At 45.3% G+C, this 17,961-nt stretch overlaps 1 protein-coding gene across 4 annotated transcripts in view; it reads right to left on the reverse strand.

Moving 5' to 3' along the window:
- UBXN2B (UBX domain protein 2B) overlaps positions 1 to 5,552 on the reverse strand; it is a 247,368-nt gene extending 241,816 nt beyond the window's left edge. For 3 of the 4 annotated variants that reach the window (XR_014961540.1, XM_085605571.1, XM_085605572.1), the window contains exon 1: positions 5,420 to 5,552. Coding sequence is in view for 3 of the 4 variants with exons in the window: in XM_085605571.1 (XP_085461697.1) it covers positions 5,420 to 5,539 (120 nt within the window). In the remaining variant the exon portion in view is untranslated. The remainder of the gene's footprint in view (positions 1 to 5,419) is intronic. The other variant, XM_085605573.1, reaches the window with a different exon arrangement.
- Between the last annotated feature and the right edge of the window lie 12,409 nt (positions 5,553 to 17,961).

A 17,961-nucleotide genomic window follows, 5' to 3' on the forward strand; every position in this document is an offset into this window, starting at 1 on the left:
GTACATGACGAGTGTGTGTGCTGGCAGTGTGTGTTTGTAAACAGCACACCCTGGTACAATGAAGAAAAGCTACAGTACTGACAGTGCAGGCAGACTGAATGTGTGTGTTGAACATATGAGTGTATGTAATGGAACAAAGCATGGAGATAACAGTGCTGGAGAATATGTGTGTTGTCAAGTCAAGCCAATTGAATCTTTTTGTTGTAGCAGTTGAAGACCAGCTGATCTCGAAGTGCAGTATCCAGGTAAAGGCCATAATCACATTTTGTAGCAAGAACTCTCAAAGTGGCTAAATAATCCTCAATAGATTCTTCTGGCAATTGTTTTCGTTTCACAAAGACGTGACGTTCGACCATTATAGATGGTTCATCTTTGAATTGTTTCTCAAGACGCGCTAAAGCTTCTGTGAACACATTCCATGAATCATCACTTGATGTGTTTTGCACAATTGGTAAGCTGTCAAAAAGTTGTTGACCTGCGTCTCCTAGGTGATTAAATAAAATAGCTCTCTTTCTGGAAGGTGAATAATCCAAAGCGTCTATGGCCTCTAAATAGTTAGTGAATACTCTTAACCATTTATGCCATGGTGTGGGTGGTTTGCCAGAAACTTTCAGGAAACATGGTGGAGCCAAAATGGTGTTGTTCGAATTATCCATGTTTATTAAGAATTAACACCAGAATCAAAAAGATCTTCCCAATCTGGCAAAATGGCCGCCAAAACGTGTTGACATCATCGCATTATGACGCGCATGACGTCTTCCACACGTATGGATGATCGCGCTGAGAAGGTCGGGTGCAGAGAAGCTAGCGCGTTTGAAAATAGCACGCGCGCGACGAAGAAACGGTGAGCTTCTGTGCTTTGCCCAAATATATATATAATCCCCAAAAGTCACAAGCAGTTGAATGAACAGTAGTCACAGGGCCACACTTGTCTTAAGAAGGAGTTTTGCGAAGCATCCAAATTCTGACGATCATGCAAAGTCGGTGGGTCACAGTCTTATCCTCTATTCGGTTTTAAAATGCGTGGTTCCGGTCAATACATCCAAGCGTCGCCAAATAATGTAGTGAGGGGTTTCCCCAAGTAATCCAGGAAGAATCAGTAGATTTGTTGAAAAGCTTAGTTTTATTCAGGAAACAAGACCCACGACTGATCGTAGTTAAATCCAACAGCAATCTGACAATTCAGTAAACATTCCAGAACCGAATGATGTCAAGCACCATTGAAATTTACACACGTTACTTAAAGGCACATTGCAACATTACTAACAAATTATAATCTACTACAACGACAAACCCAGTTCGGCATGACAAATGTACGTAGCCGTACTATTTGGGACAGCTAGGAGATTCCTTAGAAACCCGTTCTCTACTTGCTGAAGAGGCTCCACAATTACGTAGCCCCAAATACCTGCTCCGTCCAGAGCAACTGGGATACATTTGGCTTTCTATATTGTCAACAGGTCGTTTATGGGGCACTTTCCCAACTTCCTGGCAAAATTAATCAAGGCACCAATAGCTTTAGCGAAGAGCAATTTCCTACAGTTGACCGCTTTAGCCCAAGAACCCTTCTTGTGAAAGACAATTCCCAGGTATGAAAAATGGTCAACAAGTTCAAGTTACTTATGAAAATATCATGACACTGGGCTTGCTACATCTCATAATGAAGGTTTTAGAAAAATTTACATTATGTTTGTCGTCAATGTACACTGAGTGCGAATGTGCCTGAACTGGTACATTATATGGGAGGACCCAGGGTTCCATTTTGGGAAGCCTATGCTAGCCTGGTGAAGACAGGAGAAGTAGAGGAATCCTCCAAGAAAGATTTATGTATTGCTGCATTCCTAAACTGGATGGGTCACACTCTGGGGGAAAGGAGGAAGAAATTAAAGCTGACTGGACACATTTTAGGAAGGAGAAGGGGCTGATATGGAAATCATAACGAGTAGGGTTGGGAGCCCAGGCTTATCCCTTTGATGCACATATCACAGTGGCAGACATCCAGGTGTAAACTCAGGTTACTCCCATGAATAGTGTTGTGGGTCAATCAGCATCGGAGTCTTGCCTGCTGTGACGGACATCCTTTCAAGGGTATAGAAGAAAAAGAGGAGTGTATACTTCAGAAGAAGAAGAAACCCAACATAAAACTTCAAAGACCCAGAACCTAAATCACATTTTGGTGTCTGGAAATGGACTATAAGAAGGGGAGGTGGAGGCCCCAAACTTTGTCATCTGCAAAGTTGTCAGAAGGGTAAGTTCTGCAAGACTTGTGCATGTGACCAGGACTAGGGTCCAAGGAATGCTAGTATCCCTGCTCTTCACCCAGGGAACCCAAGACAACCAACCCTGGAGACTGGAGCACCAGCCCCTGCCTGCTTGCCAAAACCATTGTGCCCTATGAAGAAGAGGGGAGCACTGGAGGGAGTGAGATCCAATGGGGAGTCCTACCATGAGGATTCCCTGCATGAGGTGTGAGGGTTTCACTGTGCACCGATCGGGTCTTAGCCCGTTTGGCGTCCCCTCCATGCCAAACATGGGACGTGTAGACTGAGGGTGCATCAAGCACTGTGTGTGGAGAGCCAAGCCCACACTGCCTTGTTGTGGTGGCCCAGTATGTCAGAGGGGGGCCCCGTAGAAGTAACGGTCTGCCCAGGGTGTCAGAATTTGTGAATCTTGTATGCCAGGAGGGGTCATCGTGGTGTAGATGCTTGTTCAGGAGAAGTCTACATTTCATTCGAACGTAAACAGGCAACCCCATGTGCCAGATAGGGGATGCCAGGACCAAATTACCAAAGAGTTTGGGCCATCACCTGGGACTGGAGAATGGGTGTACCAGTGGGTCGAGCCGCATCACGAGATCTGCCCTGAGTCACTCTCGAGGACCAGGAGAATGACGAGGAGGATGATGCACCCTACCTGTGCTCCAGTCAGGAACCGAAGGATGAAATTCCACCCATATCCCCCCCCCCACCGGGGAGAAAGTGACTTACTGCGTCCTTGCAATCTGTAAGGTGCTCCAATTGTTGGGGAGATGATGCTCAGGAGAGTGAGCCTGTGCCTGCCGGTTGCGGTCATATGTACTGCGAGCAGCTCAACTTCTCTTAGAAGAATTAGAATTTACAAGTGCCCGCGCTCAGGACATTCCCTGCAACAGCGAACGCTTCTGTGCTGCAGGAATGGGTAAAACGTGAACCGGGCCTTTCGGTCCACGTGGGATTTGCTGCTGGAGGTACTGCGGTACTATAGACACTTGAATAATTCCTAAGAGTCAAAGGGGAACCCTTGAGTACACCCTACTAGTAACCAATCTTCGAATACAGCCAACAGTAAAAGAGCGGGGTCAGGGATTTGCCTGACAAATACTACAGCCCCGACCTCAAGGTATTGACTTATTGCTCATGAATGTTGTAATCCCTTTGAATGTGTAGTTAGAAATAAAATAACTTCCTTTTCTTATAAAAATAAGTATAGGACTGGACACGGATTTATTGTTCGAACTGCGTGCACTTTGAATTAGGGGTCATGTTCACTTACCTGTAGCTGCACTCTCCACTCTCATATGCCTCACCCTCACATGGGGGTTTTAAGTGCTCTTTCACAGCTGCCAGTGAGAGTCAAGTGCTGAAGGGGTACTTGGCCCAGTTGCTCAAGATCTATAATAAGTCGGGTCAGGGACATCAGATGTAAAAGTCTTTAACCACCATGGTAGTAGCCCCTGGGTGCCCCGTGGCCCTCTGAAAGAGGTTCAGACAAATGTAAACAGCAAATGTTAGAACCATACACTTCAAAATGTGTTCTACATCTGCCCTATTGACCCCAGACTGATAATTGAATTAAACAACTAAAGAAAGGCCATGGTAAAAATGAATACAGAAGACATTACTTAAAGTTCTACTAAAGAATCATGTCCGGGCCTCGGTATTCCCGGGTTGCGTGGCGCGAGGGTAGGTTGATAGCCCAGTCCGGCAACAACCTTCAAGACACCAGAGTCTTGGTGTCCCGGTGGCGCCACGACCACGGATAGGAGCAGGGTATTACACCACAATAGGTTCCCCTAGGCATATGGCGAGACCGCTTTCCATATAACAGGTGGCAGGTAACAACTGTACTTACCACAATGTGTAGATCTTAGACAGCTAAATAGGTCCTGAGGAATTGCCACGGATCAATAGGACCACTAGGCAAGAAACATGTCGACCAGCACAGAGGAGCTTAGCCAAGCTGAATCATAACATCAGCTAGCTGCCACTCTGTTTTCATTTTTAGTCAGGTGGAGAGCCACCCTTAATAAAACTCGATTTCTGGACTCTCCAACTTGTTTTAACCCACATACCTGCACTCATATCTACACCACTAGGTTCCTCTCACACACACTGCATCATACGGCCAGGAACTAAAGATCTCCGCCAAAGAGCCCCTTTTAGGGTGCCCGTCGGGCATTGCAGCGCCGGCCCGACGAGGAGCAGGTCCATATGATGAAGCATGACACCTAGCTTGCTGGGTGTGTGAGGACCCTAGTTCCGAATAGAGGTATTCCTCTTTCTTACGGTCTCTTCTCTTCACTTACACTCCCCCCTTCTCTCTGAGGAACTGCATACTCTCTTCTTATTATAACTAATACTGAATACTGAATACTGAAATATTTATAAAGCGCTCGAATGCCGAGGCGTCTTGGCGCTGGGATAACGTAGAGAATGGTGAGAGTGGATCAATGAGGAGGATTGAAAAGCAACTAACTGGGCACGTATGCTGGACCTTCTCAAATAAAAGCCCATCAGTCCCTCCTTTGTTAACATAACCTCTGTAAATCCTACAAGAACATATAGCCAGTATTGGCCACGGGGTCTGGTGGCAACCATACTTACAGGTTAATATATAGCAAAAAAGTCTGGCACTGTCGATCTAAAACGACCATTATATGCCTCAAATCTCACTCTTAATGTTCCGTGGAACATTCCAATTTGACACGCGAATCTAAAATCCTGTAGGTGGTGGCTAGATTTGGACTAGCAGAGGTCCCAAACAGATTCTTGTTTTTTGACGCTTTGAAATACAAACTCACCCCCTCGTTTAACAAAGTTACTCGGTTAATTTCTTATCTTTTTCAACAGGAAATTATGTAAAATTCACCCCTATTTTAAGTCTATGTTTTGAAAAACATCTCGTTTTATCTCCACATTCTTTTGAATAGTTCTTATGTTTTCCTAACAGGTGTACAACACGAGGTACATCACAGTTTCCCAGTTTTCAAGTGTAACAGGTTCCCGTACTGCATAGCTGGCCGCTGCCTACATCAATCAAGTGCCCCCTCCGGTTTGTGTACACTTCTCGTTAGATACCAGCTGCGCCATTTTCTGCCTCGCCTCCGACCCTAAAACCCACCCCGGAAGCAGCATCGTTGCGCTGTCTACACACTCCTCACCTGCAAGTCTTCGACCGCAGGAACCAGGGCATCCCCGCCTAGCCCCAGGGACCCAGCGACAGCCGTCTCTGCTGCCTCTTCCTCTGGCTCGCTGTCCTCCCCCGCTCTGGTCTCCGCCATATTCCGCGGAGGGAGCTGCGGGAGAGCCCGCCCCAGTTGTGAGCAGAAACGCACGGAGGGAGGGACCGGCAAACCGAAGCACCGGCAGTCCCTGCAAGGATCCGGGAGGGGAGGTCCCTATAGCAACGGGACTCGAGCCACGCCGCCATTTTATCCCTAAATCGCACCTATAAAGCAGGTAATTTATTTTTTACTTTTTCCACTAACAACACGCATCGCCTCTCCGAGAGCTACAGGCGCTGACTTTAGTGTGGAGCAAGATCGACAGTTAAACATCTGCAATACCAATCGCTCAGTTTTGCATTGTGAATACATCCTGGTTGTACATCCAGTGTACATGTACAAGTAACCGTATCAATGTCTAGCGGAAGTTGGATTTAAGGGGATCACCTTGCATAACTTTCTGTAATAAGGCGATGGAGTCAGCGAGTATATAACAAAGAAATACTTGTTTATTTAAGTGCCATCAAAGGACCCACTGGTGCAAGAGCTAAGGCGTCCAGCTAAGGTAAACTCCAACCGCTTCTGCTGGCATACAAACCGAAGCTCTTCAGTGAATTCCACATTACATATTCCAGTTCCATATGACATGAACAATACTAAAATGACATGGATGACTCTTAAGTTCTATAATGAACATAAAGGAAAGACACGATTACCACACCTTCTTTTAGGGAGCGAGGTCGAGGCAGGGGTTTACAGCCAATGATTTGGCAGTAAATATATTGATTTTTAAAAGGTCTGTGTCCAACGTAACTGACAAGCCAGTGGCGGCCGCTCCATTAGGGTGTTGGAGCGCCGCCTCACTGCTTTCTCGCAGTGCGAGAAGCAGAAAATAAAATGGTATTTTAAATACCATTTTATTTTCTGCTTCTCGCACTGCGAGAAAGCCGACTGCAGGGATATGCCTGGTTGGTGGGGGGCGGGAGTGTATGCCTGCTTGGGGGTGGGTGGGTTGGGGATAGGAGTGGCTTGCACCACTCTGAGTGCCCTGACTGCTTGGTTGGCCCTGGGGCTGACCAAAGCAGTCATGCGCACTCTACATTTTCTCTATGTAGGCTGCATGAAGGCTACATAGAGAAAATGGCCTCCCTACTGGTGCCCGGCTGAGCGCCGTCCTGGACTCCGCACCAATCCCAATGCTGCCATTGGCTTACAGGAGAGGAGGGAGCTGCAGCATGCCTGTTACGTTGCAGAACGCGGGACCCCAGCCCAGGAGCAGAGGCAGCGCGGACCCGGTCAGATACGTTTTCTTTCTTTTCATTTTAAACACCACCGGCGCGAGCATTGCGAGACGTGACTGGCATACACCACCCTTCGGTGTGAGTGACTCCTGAAGCCACTTCTTTCAACACATTGGACAACTATGCCGGCTGTTTTTCAACCATCGCTGAATTAATCATTTCTAAGAGTTAGTAAATACAAATTATTAATACCATTCAATAGTAGTCAATTTCTCGACTCGGGCTGAGGTGATCTTGCTGGTATTCGATCTCGCGCACTACACACCACCAGAAATGTCAGTCTTCAGAGGCTAGTTCGCCGAGATATACTGTGCGTTTACAATATAAATATGCACCAGGGTGGTACTTCAAATTGGTTTTTTTTTTAAATACCAAGGCTGTGATATTTTACTCATTTTATTTGTTCGGAGTCAGTAGTCTTCTATCGCCGTAAATCATGTCTGCAGTAGACAAAACAGAAGCAATTATGTTTCAATAAAGCAGTACTACCCAATTAAAAAAAAATAGCAGGAAAATAGAAGTCTACCAAGAAGAGTATTACCTGCTGTTCCTCAATTGAAGGAGGAATTGAAGGTGAATCAACAAGAGAGCTGGATTAGACTACATGTACGCTGTATGCGAAGTGGGTAATCCTTTTGTTGGATATTAATGCCCTCACACACCCTTTCAGGTGTCATGCTTCATCATCTGGGCTGCTCCTCGTCGGGCCGGCGGTGCAATGCCTAACGGGCTCCCTAAAAAGGGGCACTTTATCGGAGTTCTTTAATCCAACAGCCGTTTGGTGAAGTGCGGGTATGGGGGCCTGATTAATGTAGATATGGAAAAGTGATTTTAAAACAGGGTTGAAAGTACCAGTGTGGGAATTCAATTTTATTCAAAAGGTCTCCTTCCCTGATTAAAAAAGTGTATTTGGCACTCGGTAGAGTTTAATGTCTCTAATTAGAGTGCTTAAAATTAGTGTTAGTGGTCAACATGTTTCTCGCTCAGAGCTCGTGCACTCGCGATTCTTCAGGACCTATGATGACTATCTACAATAAAAGGGGGGAGGACTATACGGAATTTTTAGTCTCTCAATCACAACAAGTTATGTGAAAAATCATTTAGCTAAAATACCTGTCATGGTCTGGTGCTACCTGTAAAAAAGGGACGGTAGGTTAAACAGATCATAGTTAAATTACAGCTAGATATGACCACAGGTAATAGATAAATGAAAAACAAAACAAACAAAAACAGCTGTCGAGGTGATTCATCTCAGTCATATTTATAAGGATCAGTGGTGACTACTGATGCATAAGCGTCAAAGAACGCTATGATAAAGTGGTGTACCATCAAAGTGAACTAAAGTGACTATTCACCTATGTGGAACACGTAAAAATATATATACATAGCAGCAGAAAAGGTCACAGGACTCACCCTATTCAGTAGGACTGCGGACCACAACAGTACTTGGTGGGCTCAGCATGAGCCGAGGAACCTCTAAAAGTAGGTCTGGACCAAAAGGTAGTAATGGACTTAATGACGTAAAACAGGGGAGGGGGGGAGAGTCACATGTCACAACAAATAGATAGACGTAAGGACAAATGAAAAAACATTAATAAAAAATGTAGGGACATAGCCATACAGATAAGTGATGAATAGCCACACAGACAGACTAGGAACCAAAAAATAATAAATAAAAGGTAAAAACCTTTTAACAAGTCATAAGGTGCCCAATCTTGAATCACAGCTTACATGCGTTGTTCTGGGTGGTAATGCTAGTGATGTTTCTGCTAAACATGAGTGTGAATTTATAGATAAAAATCTAGTAATTATGGTGAAGCAGAGGTATAGCATAGTGATCACTGTTCGTGTGGCTAAAAACCATCTATAACAACATGGTTGTACTGGCTGTCATCCAGCGTGGCCAAAGGGGTGTGCATTTGGATCTGCTATTGGTAAATGAGATCCAGTGTGTGTGAGCGCTGTCTCACGTTCTTAACATAATCATGGTACACCTTGCTGGGAAGCCAAAAATCCTAGATACTGTGAATCAGGATGTAAAAATTAATAATATAGCCAGGGCGCCGATAGTAAACAAAGGAGGGGGAACAAGGAGTTTAAGGAGAGAACACCCTCTTGAATGGCGCTAGCAGCGGTGGTAGCTAACTATTAAATGGCATCACAAGGAATAAAGTGGTTAAAAGTATTTAGTTAAGATGGTTGTAGTACTCACGTCTGCCCCGCTCACGCTGCACTTCTAGACCTACCCGAGCCACCGAGTCTGGGAGGTAGCGTCAGGAATGCAGCGCGGGGCTTTTAAACATCCGGTCATGTCACGTGACCGTGACTGTAACCGCGGGCATAGAACGGATTTACGAGCAAAGCAAAGATTATCTGCAAGTGAGGGGTAGGGGGGCTGAAGTAAAGATAAAGGGTAAGATTAGTGAGACAAGCCACCCTCCAAGTATCATCAATCAAGTTTGTTTCTCTCCGGTAATGATGACAGAAAACCTTGTCGGCCATCTTGGATTGGGAAACAAAGTTAAAAATAACATTAAACATAACTGTCATACAAGTGGCAGAGGCTTAAAAGAAAGGTTGAAATAGAGACCTACATTAGCTGTGGTGAAGGAGAGGGTTGGTACCACGGTGCCTTTGAAAACTTTCAAAGAGGCAATTGATGCGTGTGAATTCTGAAGGTGTAGTCAGACTTTGGAAAAACGCAACAGAATTAATTGAGAGCAATTATTGATATGTCTGCTGAAATAATCAGATAAGGATATGTCAATTAGGACTTAAGTGACCCCCATGGAATATCGTCATTGAGACCAATGACATCAGAGGACAGACGGTGTATCCATCTCTGTTCTTTCTTGAAAAGATTGTGTTTAGACAAATGGGGGTTGGCTTCTAAAATAAACCATTTCACTGCATCTGGTGAGTGTTGCTTCTCTAAGAAATGAGCACTAATCTTAGTGTTCTGCTTACGGCACTGAAAATTGCTGCGATGTTCTGAAATTCGCAATTTTATCGGTCTGGTCGTCATCCCTACGTAATATAAGTTGCAGGGGCATGTTATGAGGTATATACAATTGTTGGTATTGCAGTTCGTGTGTGACCTCAATTCCCAAATGAAGGTAGTATTAAGGGTGACGGTTTTATGTATGGATGTAAACGTACAGGCAGTACACATACCACACGGATAGTGTCCTTTCACTGCAGGTAGTTGCCATAGTGTGCTCTGTGTGGGTTTGGTTTTGAGTCTGGGTCTGGTTTGAATAACCATATCCTTAATGTTTTTGGAGCGTTTGTATGCAAACCGAGGTAGTTCAAGATTCATTGCCCCTGTGTTAAGGATTTTCCAATGTTTCTTTAAAATCTTGGTCACTTGATTGGTGGTTGGTGTGAAAGTCGTGACACAGGTGAGGATGTCGGAGGTGGTTGTTGTGTCTTCTCTGGGTTCCAAAAGGGCTTCTCTGTTATTATTTCTGGCCCGTTTCTTGGACTGAGTAATGTTCTTCATTGGGTATTGTCTTTCCCTTAGATTGCGGGATAGGATTTCTGCCTCACTTTTGAAAGCATCTATAGTACTGCAATTCCTTCTCAATCTAAGAAACTGCCCGAAGGGTAAGTTCTCTTTAAGTGCTCTGGGATGGTAGCTGGTGAAATGTAACAAACTGTTACGATCAGTAGCTTTCCTGTAGAGAGTGGTGGAGAGAACGCCCTGGGTAAGTCTGATGGTTAAATCAAGGAATGCAATTTGGGATGGAGATGCTGTGATTGTAAAGTTAAGATGAGGATTCAGATGATTAAGCCATGTGAAAAATGCTTCATAGCTTGTACAATCTCCTGTCCAAAAAATCAAGATGTCATCTATGAATCGTTTCCATAGTCGGATATTATGACGATATGGATTCGTATCACAGAAAATATGTACCCACTCAAACCAGGCCATGTATAAACAGGCCAGACTCGGAGCAAAGGTACTCCCCATGGAAGTACCTTGGGTCTGGTGGTATAGTTGACCTCTGAATTCAAAAAAGTTCTCCGTGAGAGCTAAGGTGGCACAATTAATGATGAAAGACGATGGAGTTGGCGACTCCCAAGGGTCGCGTCCCAGTACTTCCTCAACCACTTCAAGAGTAGCCCTCTGTGGGATGTTTGTGTACAGGGCTTCAACATCTAGAGTGATGAGGAAGTTGATATCATGGGTATCCTGGGTCTGGTCCAGTAAGCGTAGTACGTCGGTTGTATCTTGTATGTATGACGGTGTACGCTTAACCAGTGGTTGCAGAAAGTGATCGCAAAATTGCGATAGAGGTTCAAGGATTGAATCAATGCCCGATACTATGGGGCGTCCAGGTACTGGTGTGACCCCTTGTGAATCTTGGGTAGAATATAGAAATAGGGGGTCCTCGGTTCTTTTTTGATTAGAAAGGAAGCCTCCTTCTCACTGAGCCAGCCGTGACTCTCTGCTGAGTCGACTAGACCAGTAATAGTCGTTTTTAGACGTTCAGTAGGGTTATTCGGGATAGGGGTGTAATACTGCCTATTGCCCAATTGTCGCAAACACTCATTGTCATAATCAGTTGTGGTCATTATGACAGTGGCACCACCTTTATCGGCCTGTTTTATGGTGATGGTTGGATCATTCGCCAATGTTGTAATAGCTAGCCTCTCTTCTCTACTAAGGTTGTTGAACTGTTTATGTCCAGAAATAGTTTTTATATCCTTGAGTACTGCCTGTTCATATGTCAGTACTTCATTGGGTATCATCCCTGCGTGGGGGGTGAAGGCTGAGGGATTGTGTAGACCTGAATCATTGTCAGGTATGTAATCTTTTCCCTCAAAGAAAAATCTCAACCGGATCTTGCGGAAGAATTGATGTAATTCGCAAGTTTGGGTAAAGAGATCCACCTTGGGGGTTGGAACGAATCCTAATCCTTTCTGGAGGACATCATCCTCTATTTCTGTCAATTGTCGAGATGACAAGTTAACAACTAAGTTTGTTTTTTGTTGGTGTGACACCTGGTCTCCATTCCCCGTTGGGGTGGTTCTTCCCATTGTACTCTTTTCTCTTGTGGGGCCCCTCTTCTTCGCCCTCGCCCTCTGCCCCAACCTCTGCCTAAAAAAGGTGGGGGCTGGTTCATGCCCTGGGGTACAAATTGGGGTAGGCCGTGAGGACCAAATTGAGGGGGGCCCTGTGGGTACATCGGGTATTGCCAGAAAGCAGGTCCCTGATAAGGTGTTGGGGGGAAAGAAATTGTATCCACGCCTGCCTTTCTTCCCTCTAGACTGATTAGGTCTTGTATTCTCAGTACTAGAATCACTGTTGGTAGAGGATCCTCTCCTTGAGGAATCCGAATCAGTATCTGATGGGTAGTTGGTGTTTGGCGGGACATAGTCTGCTTTAAGATAGGGGTAGACTTTCTCCTTATCAAAGCGTTTGATGTCTTTCTGTAGCTTCACAACTTTTTGTTTCATTAGATATTCTCTGTGTTCAGCTATTTCGTTGTTGAGTTCAGTTAGTTTTGATTTATACTGGGAGCCAGGATTACTTTGTTTAAGACTACTTTCAATAGTCTGAATACGTGTTAGTAGCTCATCTGCCAGTCTCTTGGCAGTGTTCACAATCAGGATCAACAAGTCCCTTGTGCACTTCCACGATATCTGAGACCATTCAATTTTAAATTGCCCATCCTCCCAGAAAATTCTAGGGAAGTTTTTCACTATGAGGCCATTAGGAGAAATATTGGCCCTGAAGTACTCAGTCATAAGGGCACCATGTAGGGTGATACGTACCCATTCTCTTTTCATGTCAGAAAGTGACTGCCACTCGGCTGATTGACTGCCAGTGGCCAGTTCGTGGTCGAGACCCAGAATGGAAGGGGTCCGGAGAATCTCTGCTGCTTGGTCATCCCCATAGCTCAGGCCCTGTCCCTCCATGGCTGGATGGGTAGGGTGGAGGAAGGGATATAAAAACCGTTACGCGATAGGTAACCGTTGGCTCTCGCAGAAAGTAGAGAGGAAATAGGATAGGTCGGGGGATAGAGCAAATCTCACCCACCAATCAGAGAATCCCACGGGGGTTTAACCCCTTGAGTGCCCATGACTAGATGGTCTCGTCATGGGCCGCGGTTGCGCCCTGCCCATGACGAGACTATCTCGTCATGAACCCCGCCCGCTAATTCAACGTCCGGCACAGGGCGGGGAAAGGGCGGGGCACACAAGGGGTTAAGCCGTGCAGAACATTGGTTTCAAATAAGGGGGATAAAGGGGGCTTTTTCCGCTCACAGAGGAGTGGGAGGTCCAGTCAGGTAGAGTGCCCCAACAGTAAGACTACCAAGAAGAGTATTACCTGCTGTTCCTCAATTGAAGGAGGAATTGAAGGTGAATCAACAAGAGAGCTGGATTAGACTACATGTACGCTGTATGCGAAGTGGGTAATCCTTTTGTTGGATATTAATGCCCTCACACACACTTTCAGGTGTCATGCTTCATCATCTGGGCTGCTCCTCGTCGGGCCGGCGGTGCAATGCCTAACGGGCTCCCTAAAAAGGGGCACTTTATCGGAGTTCTTTAATCCAACAGCCGTTTGGTGAAGTGCGGGTATGGGGGCCTGATTAATGTAGATATGGAAAAGTGATTTTAAAACAGGGTTGAAAGTACCAGTGTGGGAATTCAATTTTATTCAAAAGGTCTCCTTCCCTGATTAAAAAAGTGTATTTGGCACTCAGTAGAGTTTAATGTCTCTAATTAGAGTGCTTAAAATTAGTGTTAGTGGTCAACATGTTTCTCGCTCAGAGCTCGTGCACTCGCGATTCTTCAGGGCCTATGATGACTATCTACAATAAAAGGGGGGGAGGACTATACGGAATTTTTAGTCTCTCAATCACAACAAGTTATGTGAAAAATCATTTAGCTAAAATACCTGTCATGGTCTGGTGCTACTTTCACACCAACCACCAATCAAGTGACCAAGATTTTAAAGAAACATTGGAAAATCCTTAACACAGGGGCAATGAATCTTGAACTACCTCGGTTTGCATACAAACGCTCCAAAAACATTAAGGATATGGTTATTCAAACCAGACCCAGACTCAAAACCAAACCCACACAGAGCACACTATGGCAACTACCTGCAGTGAAAGGACACTATCCGTGTGGTATGTGTACTGCCTGTACGTTTACATCCATACATAAAACCGTCACCCTTAATACTACCTTCATTTGGGAATTGAGGTCACACACGAACTGCAATACCAACAATTGTATATACCTCATAACATGCCCCTGCAACTTATATTACGTAGGGATGACGACCAGACCGATAAAATTGTGAATTTCAGAACATCGCAGCAATTTTCGGTGCCATAAGCAGAACACTAAGATTAGTGCTCATTTCTTAGAGAAGCAACACTCACCAGATGCAGTGAAATGGCTTATTTTAGAAGCCAACCCCCATTTGTCTAAACACAATCTTTTCAAGAAAGAACAGAGATGGATACACCGTCTGTCCTCTGATGTCATTGGTCTCAATGACGATATTCCATGGGGGTCACTTAAGTCCTAATTGACATATCCTTATCTGATTATTTCAGCAGACATATCAATAATTGCTCTCAATTAATTCTGTTGCGTTTTTCCAAAGTCTGACTACACCTTCAGAATTCACACGCATCAATTGCCTCTTTGAAAGTTTTCAAAGGCACCGTGGTACCAACCCTCTCCTTCACCACAGCTAATGTAGGTCTCTATTTCAACCTTTCTTTTAAGCCTCTGCCACTTGTATGACAGTTATGTTTAATGTTATTTTTAACTTTGTTTCCCAATCCAAGATGGCCGACAAGGTTTTCTGTCATCATTACCGGAGAGAAACAAACTTGATTGATGATACTTGGAGGGTGGCTTGTCTCACTAATCTTACCCTTTATCTTTACTTCAGCCCCCCTACCCCTCACTTGCAGATAATCTTTGCTTTGCTCGTAAATCCGTTCTATGCCCGCGGTTACAGTCACGGTCACGTGACATGACCGGATGTTTAAAAGCCCCGCGCTGCATTCCTGACGCTACCTCCCAGACTCGGTGGCTCGGGTAGGTCTAGAAGTGCAGCGTGAGCGGGGCAGACGTGAGTACTACAACCATCTTAACTAAATACTTTTAACCACTTTATTCCTTGTGATGCCATTTAATAGTTAGCTACCACCGCTGCTAGCGCCATTCAAGAGGGTGTTCTCTCCTTAAACTCCTTGTTCCCCCTCCTTTGTTTACTATCGGCGCCCTGGCTATATTATTAATTTTTACATCCTGATTCACAGTATCTAGGATTTTTGGCTTCCCAGCAAGGTGTACCATGATTATGTTAAGAACGTGAGACAGCGCTCACACACGCTGGATCTCATTTACCAATAGCAGATCCAAATGCACACCCCTTTGGCCACGCTGGATGACAGCCAGTACAACCATGTTGTTATAGATGGTTTTTAGCCACACGAACAGTGATCACTATGCTATACCTCTGCTTCACCATAATTACTAGATTTTTATCTATAAATTCACACTCATGTTTAGCAGAAACATCACTAGCATTACCACCCAGAACAACGCATGTAAGCTGTGATTCAAGATTGGGCACCTTATGACTTGTTAAAAGGTTTTTACCTTTTATTTATTATTTTTTGGTTCCTAGTCTGTCTGTGTGGCTATTCATCACTTATCTGTATGGCTATGTCCCTACATTTTTTATTAATGTTTTTTCATTTGTCCTTACGTCTATCTATTTGTTGTGACATGTGACTCTTCCCCCCCTCCCCTGTTTTACGTCATTAAGTCCATTACTACCTTTTGGTCCAGACCTACTTTTAGAGGTTCCTCGGCTCATGCTGAGCCCACCAAGTACTGTTGTGGTCCGCAGTCCTACTGAATAGGGTGAGTCCTGTGACCTTTTCTGCTGCTATGTATATATATTTTTACGTGTTCCACATAGGTGAATAGTCACTTTAGTTCACTTTGATGGTACACCACTTTATCATAGCGTTCTTTGACGCTTATGCATCAGTAGTCACCACTGATCCTTATAAATATGACTGAGATGAATCACCTCGACAGCTGTTTTTGTTTGTTTTGTTTTTCATTTATCTATTACCTGTGGTCATATCTAGCTGTAATTTAACTATGATCTGTTTAACCTACCGTCCCTTTTTTACAGGTAGCACCAGACCATGACAGGTATTTTAGCTAAATGATTTTTCACATAACTTGTTGTGATTGAGAGACTAAAAATTCCGTATAGTCCTCCCCCCCCCTTTTATTGTAGATAGTCATCATAGGTCCTGAAGAATCGCGAGTGCACGAGCTCTGAGCGAGAAACATGTTGACCACTAACACTAATTTTAAGCACTCTAATTAGAGACATTAAACTCTACCGAGTGCCAAATACACTTTTTTAATCAGGGAAGGAGACCTTTTGAACAAAATTGAATTCCCACACTGGTACTTTCAACCCTGTTTTAAAATCACTTTTCCATATCTACATTAATCAGGCCCCCATACCCGCACTTCACCAAACGGCTGTTGGATTAAAGAACTCCGATAAAGTGCCCCTTTTTAGGGAAACCGTTAGGCATTGCACCGCCGGCCCGACGAGGAGCAGCCCAGATGATGAAGCATGACACCTGAAAGGGTGTGTGAGGGCATTAATATCAAACAAAAGGATTACCCACTTCGCATACAGCGTACATGTAGTCTAATCCAGCTCTCTTGTTGATTCACCTTCAATTCCTCCTTCAATTGAGGAACAGCAGGTAATACTCTTCTTGGTAGTCTTACTGTTGGGGCACTCTACCTGACTGGACCTCCCACTCCTCTGTGAGCGGAAAAAGCCCCCTTTATCCCCCTTATTTGAAACCAGGAAAATAGAAGTGCCTTAAATATGTGTAATGGACCCGCTACTGTATTTTGAGATGTCGCACCCTTGAGTGATGCACAACAACACACAGGCAGCACAGCACTGTGCAGTCAGGCAGAGGTGGAAGGCAATGCAGGCATCAAAGGACGGCCGGGTTGGAGAAAGGCAATGCAGGCATCAGAGGGCGGTCGGGCTGTAGAAATGTGAGAGGCAGTCAGTGGGAGAGCCCTAAAGTCCAAGCCTGACTCTAGCCGTGCGCCGAGGCAGCTCTAGGGAGAATCAGGGTAAAATAATTACAAGGTCGACCCCACAGGGATGAAGGCGCTGAGATAAACACACGTTGTTATTTAGCGGTTACTGTGCTGCACAACGACGACTTCAAATGAGTCTTGTGTGCATTTGCATTTTGCGGCTGCAAAGAGGAGCAGAATGTTCCACCCGGGGCTAGGGCTGCTATTCCCATGTCAGCGCTGCCTGTTGCAATCCGGCCCACTACCAGTGCCGGGCACAAATGTGTGGTGCAGCAAAGGACAGTGCAGCTATTCGATAATCGAGGCTCCCCCAGCAGCCCAAATTACCCAACCCCACCCACCTGGATGTAGCCTGTCTAGTGTCAGGCACGACACTCCCAATGCCCCCCCCCCCCTTCCCATCACCAGACGTTAAGGCCAGGGATCAATGGGGCAAAGGGGTCCCCTTCTGAAATTACTGCTATAACATCACCGGCAAAAGAGCAGCGGGGGGGGGGGTGATTGTTCTCACTGTGCCTCCGTACACAGCGCAGGAATGTCTGTGGGGTCTGGCCCGGTCTGCGCACATCCTTGTGCCAAGCCTGTGATATTCCTCATCTGTGCGTAGGGAGCGCTTTACCCTGCCATCTTAGGTCCCCCAATGTGCTTCTCAGCACTTTAATGGGACTATATACCAGCGTCCCCTCCCTGTGCACCTCAGAACTCACAGGTGCCGCCAGAGCCGTTCACTCCTTTGTGTGTATGTTGTATGCGTGAGTGTGCACTTGGGCAGCCGCATCTTTACTCGACACATGTCAAAATGGCACCGATACATGCGGCGTGCAATCACTGGAGGCTCTTGTCTCTTAACCATGACTGGCTCTGAAGGACAAGACTGCGACACTCACAAAATAGTGCAGCTCTCACTCTGAAAGTCTGCGAATGGTGCGATATGGCGACAGTCCAGGGCAGCTCACTCTGCCCTCCACTGGACCTGCTCTCCCTGTATCCAGCTGTCAATCCTCCCTGCTGTCTCTCACCACTCAGCAGTTTAAGTACCCT

This window comes from Triturus cristatus, chromosome 5_1 (assembly GCF_964204655.1).
Source record: "Triturus cristatus chromosome 5_1, aTriCri1.1, whole genome shotgun sequence".
Classification (NCBI taxonomy): domain Eukaryota; kingdom Metazoa; phylum Chordata; class Amphibia; order Caudata; family Salamandridae; genus Triturus; species Triturus cristatus.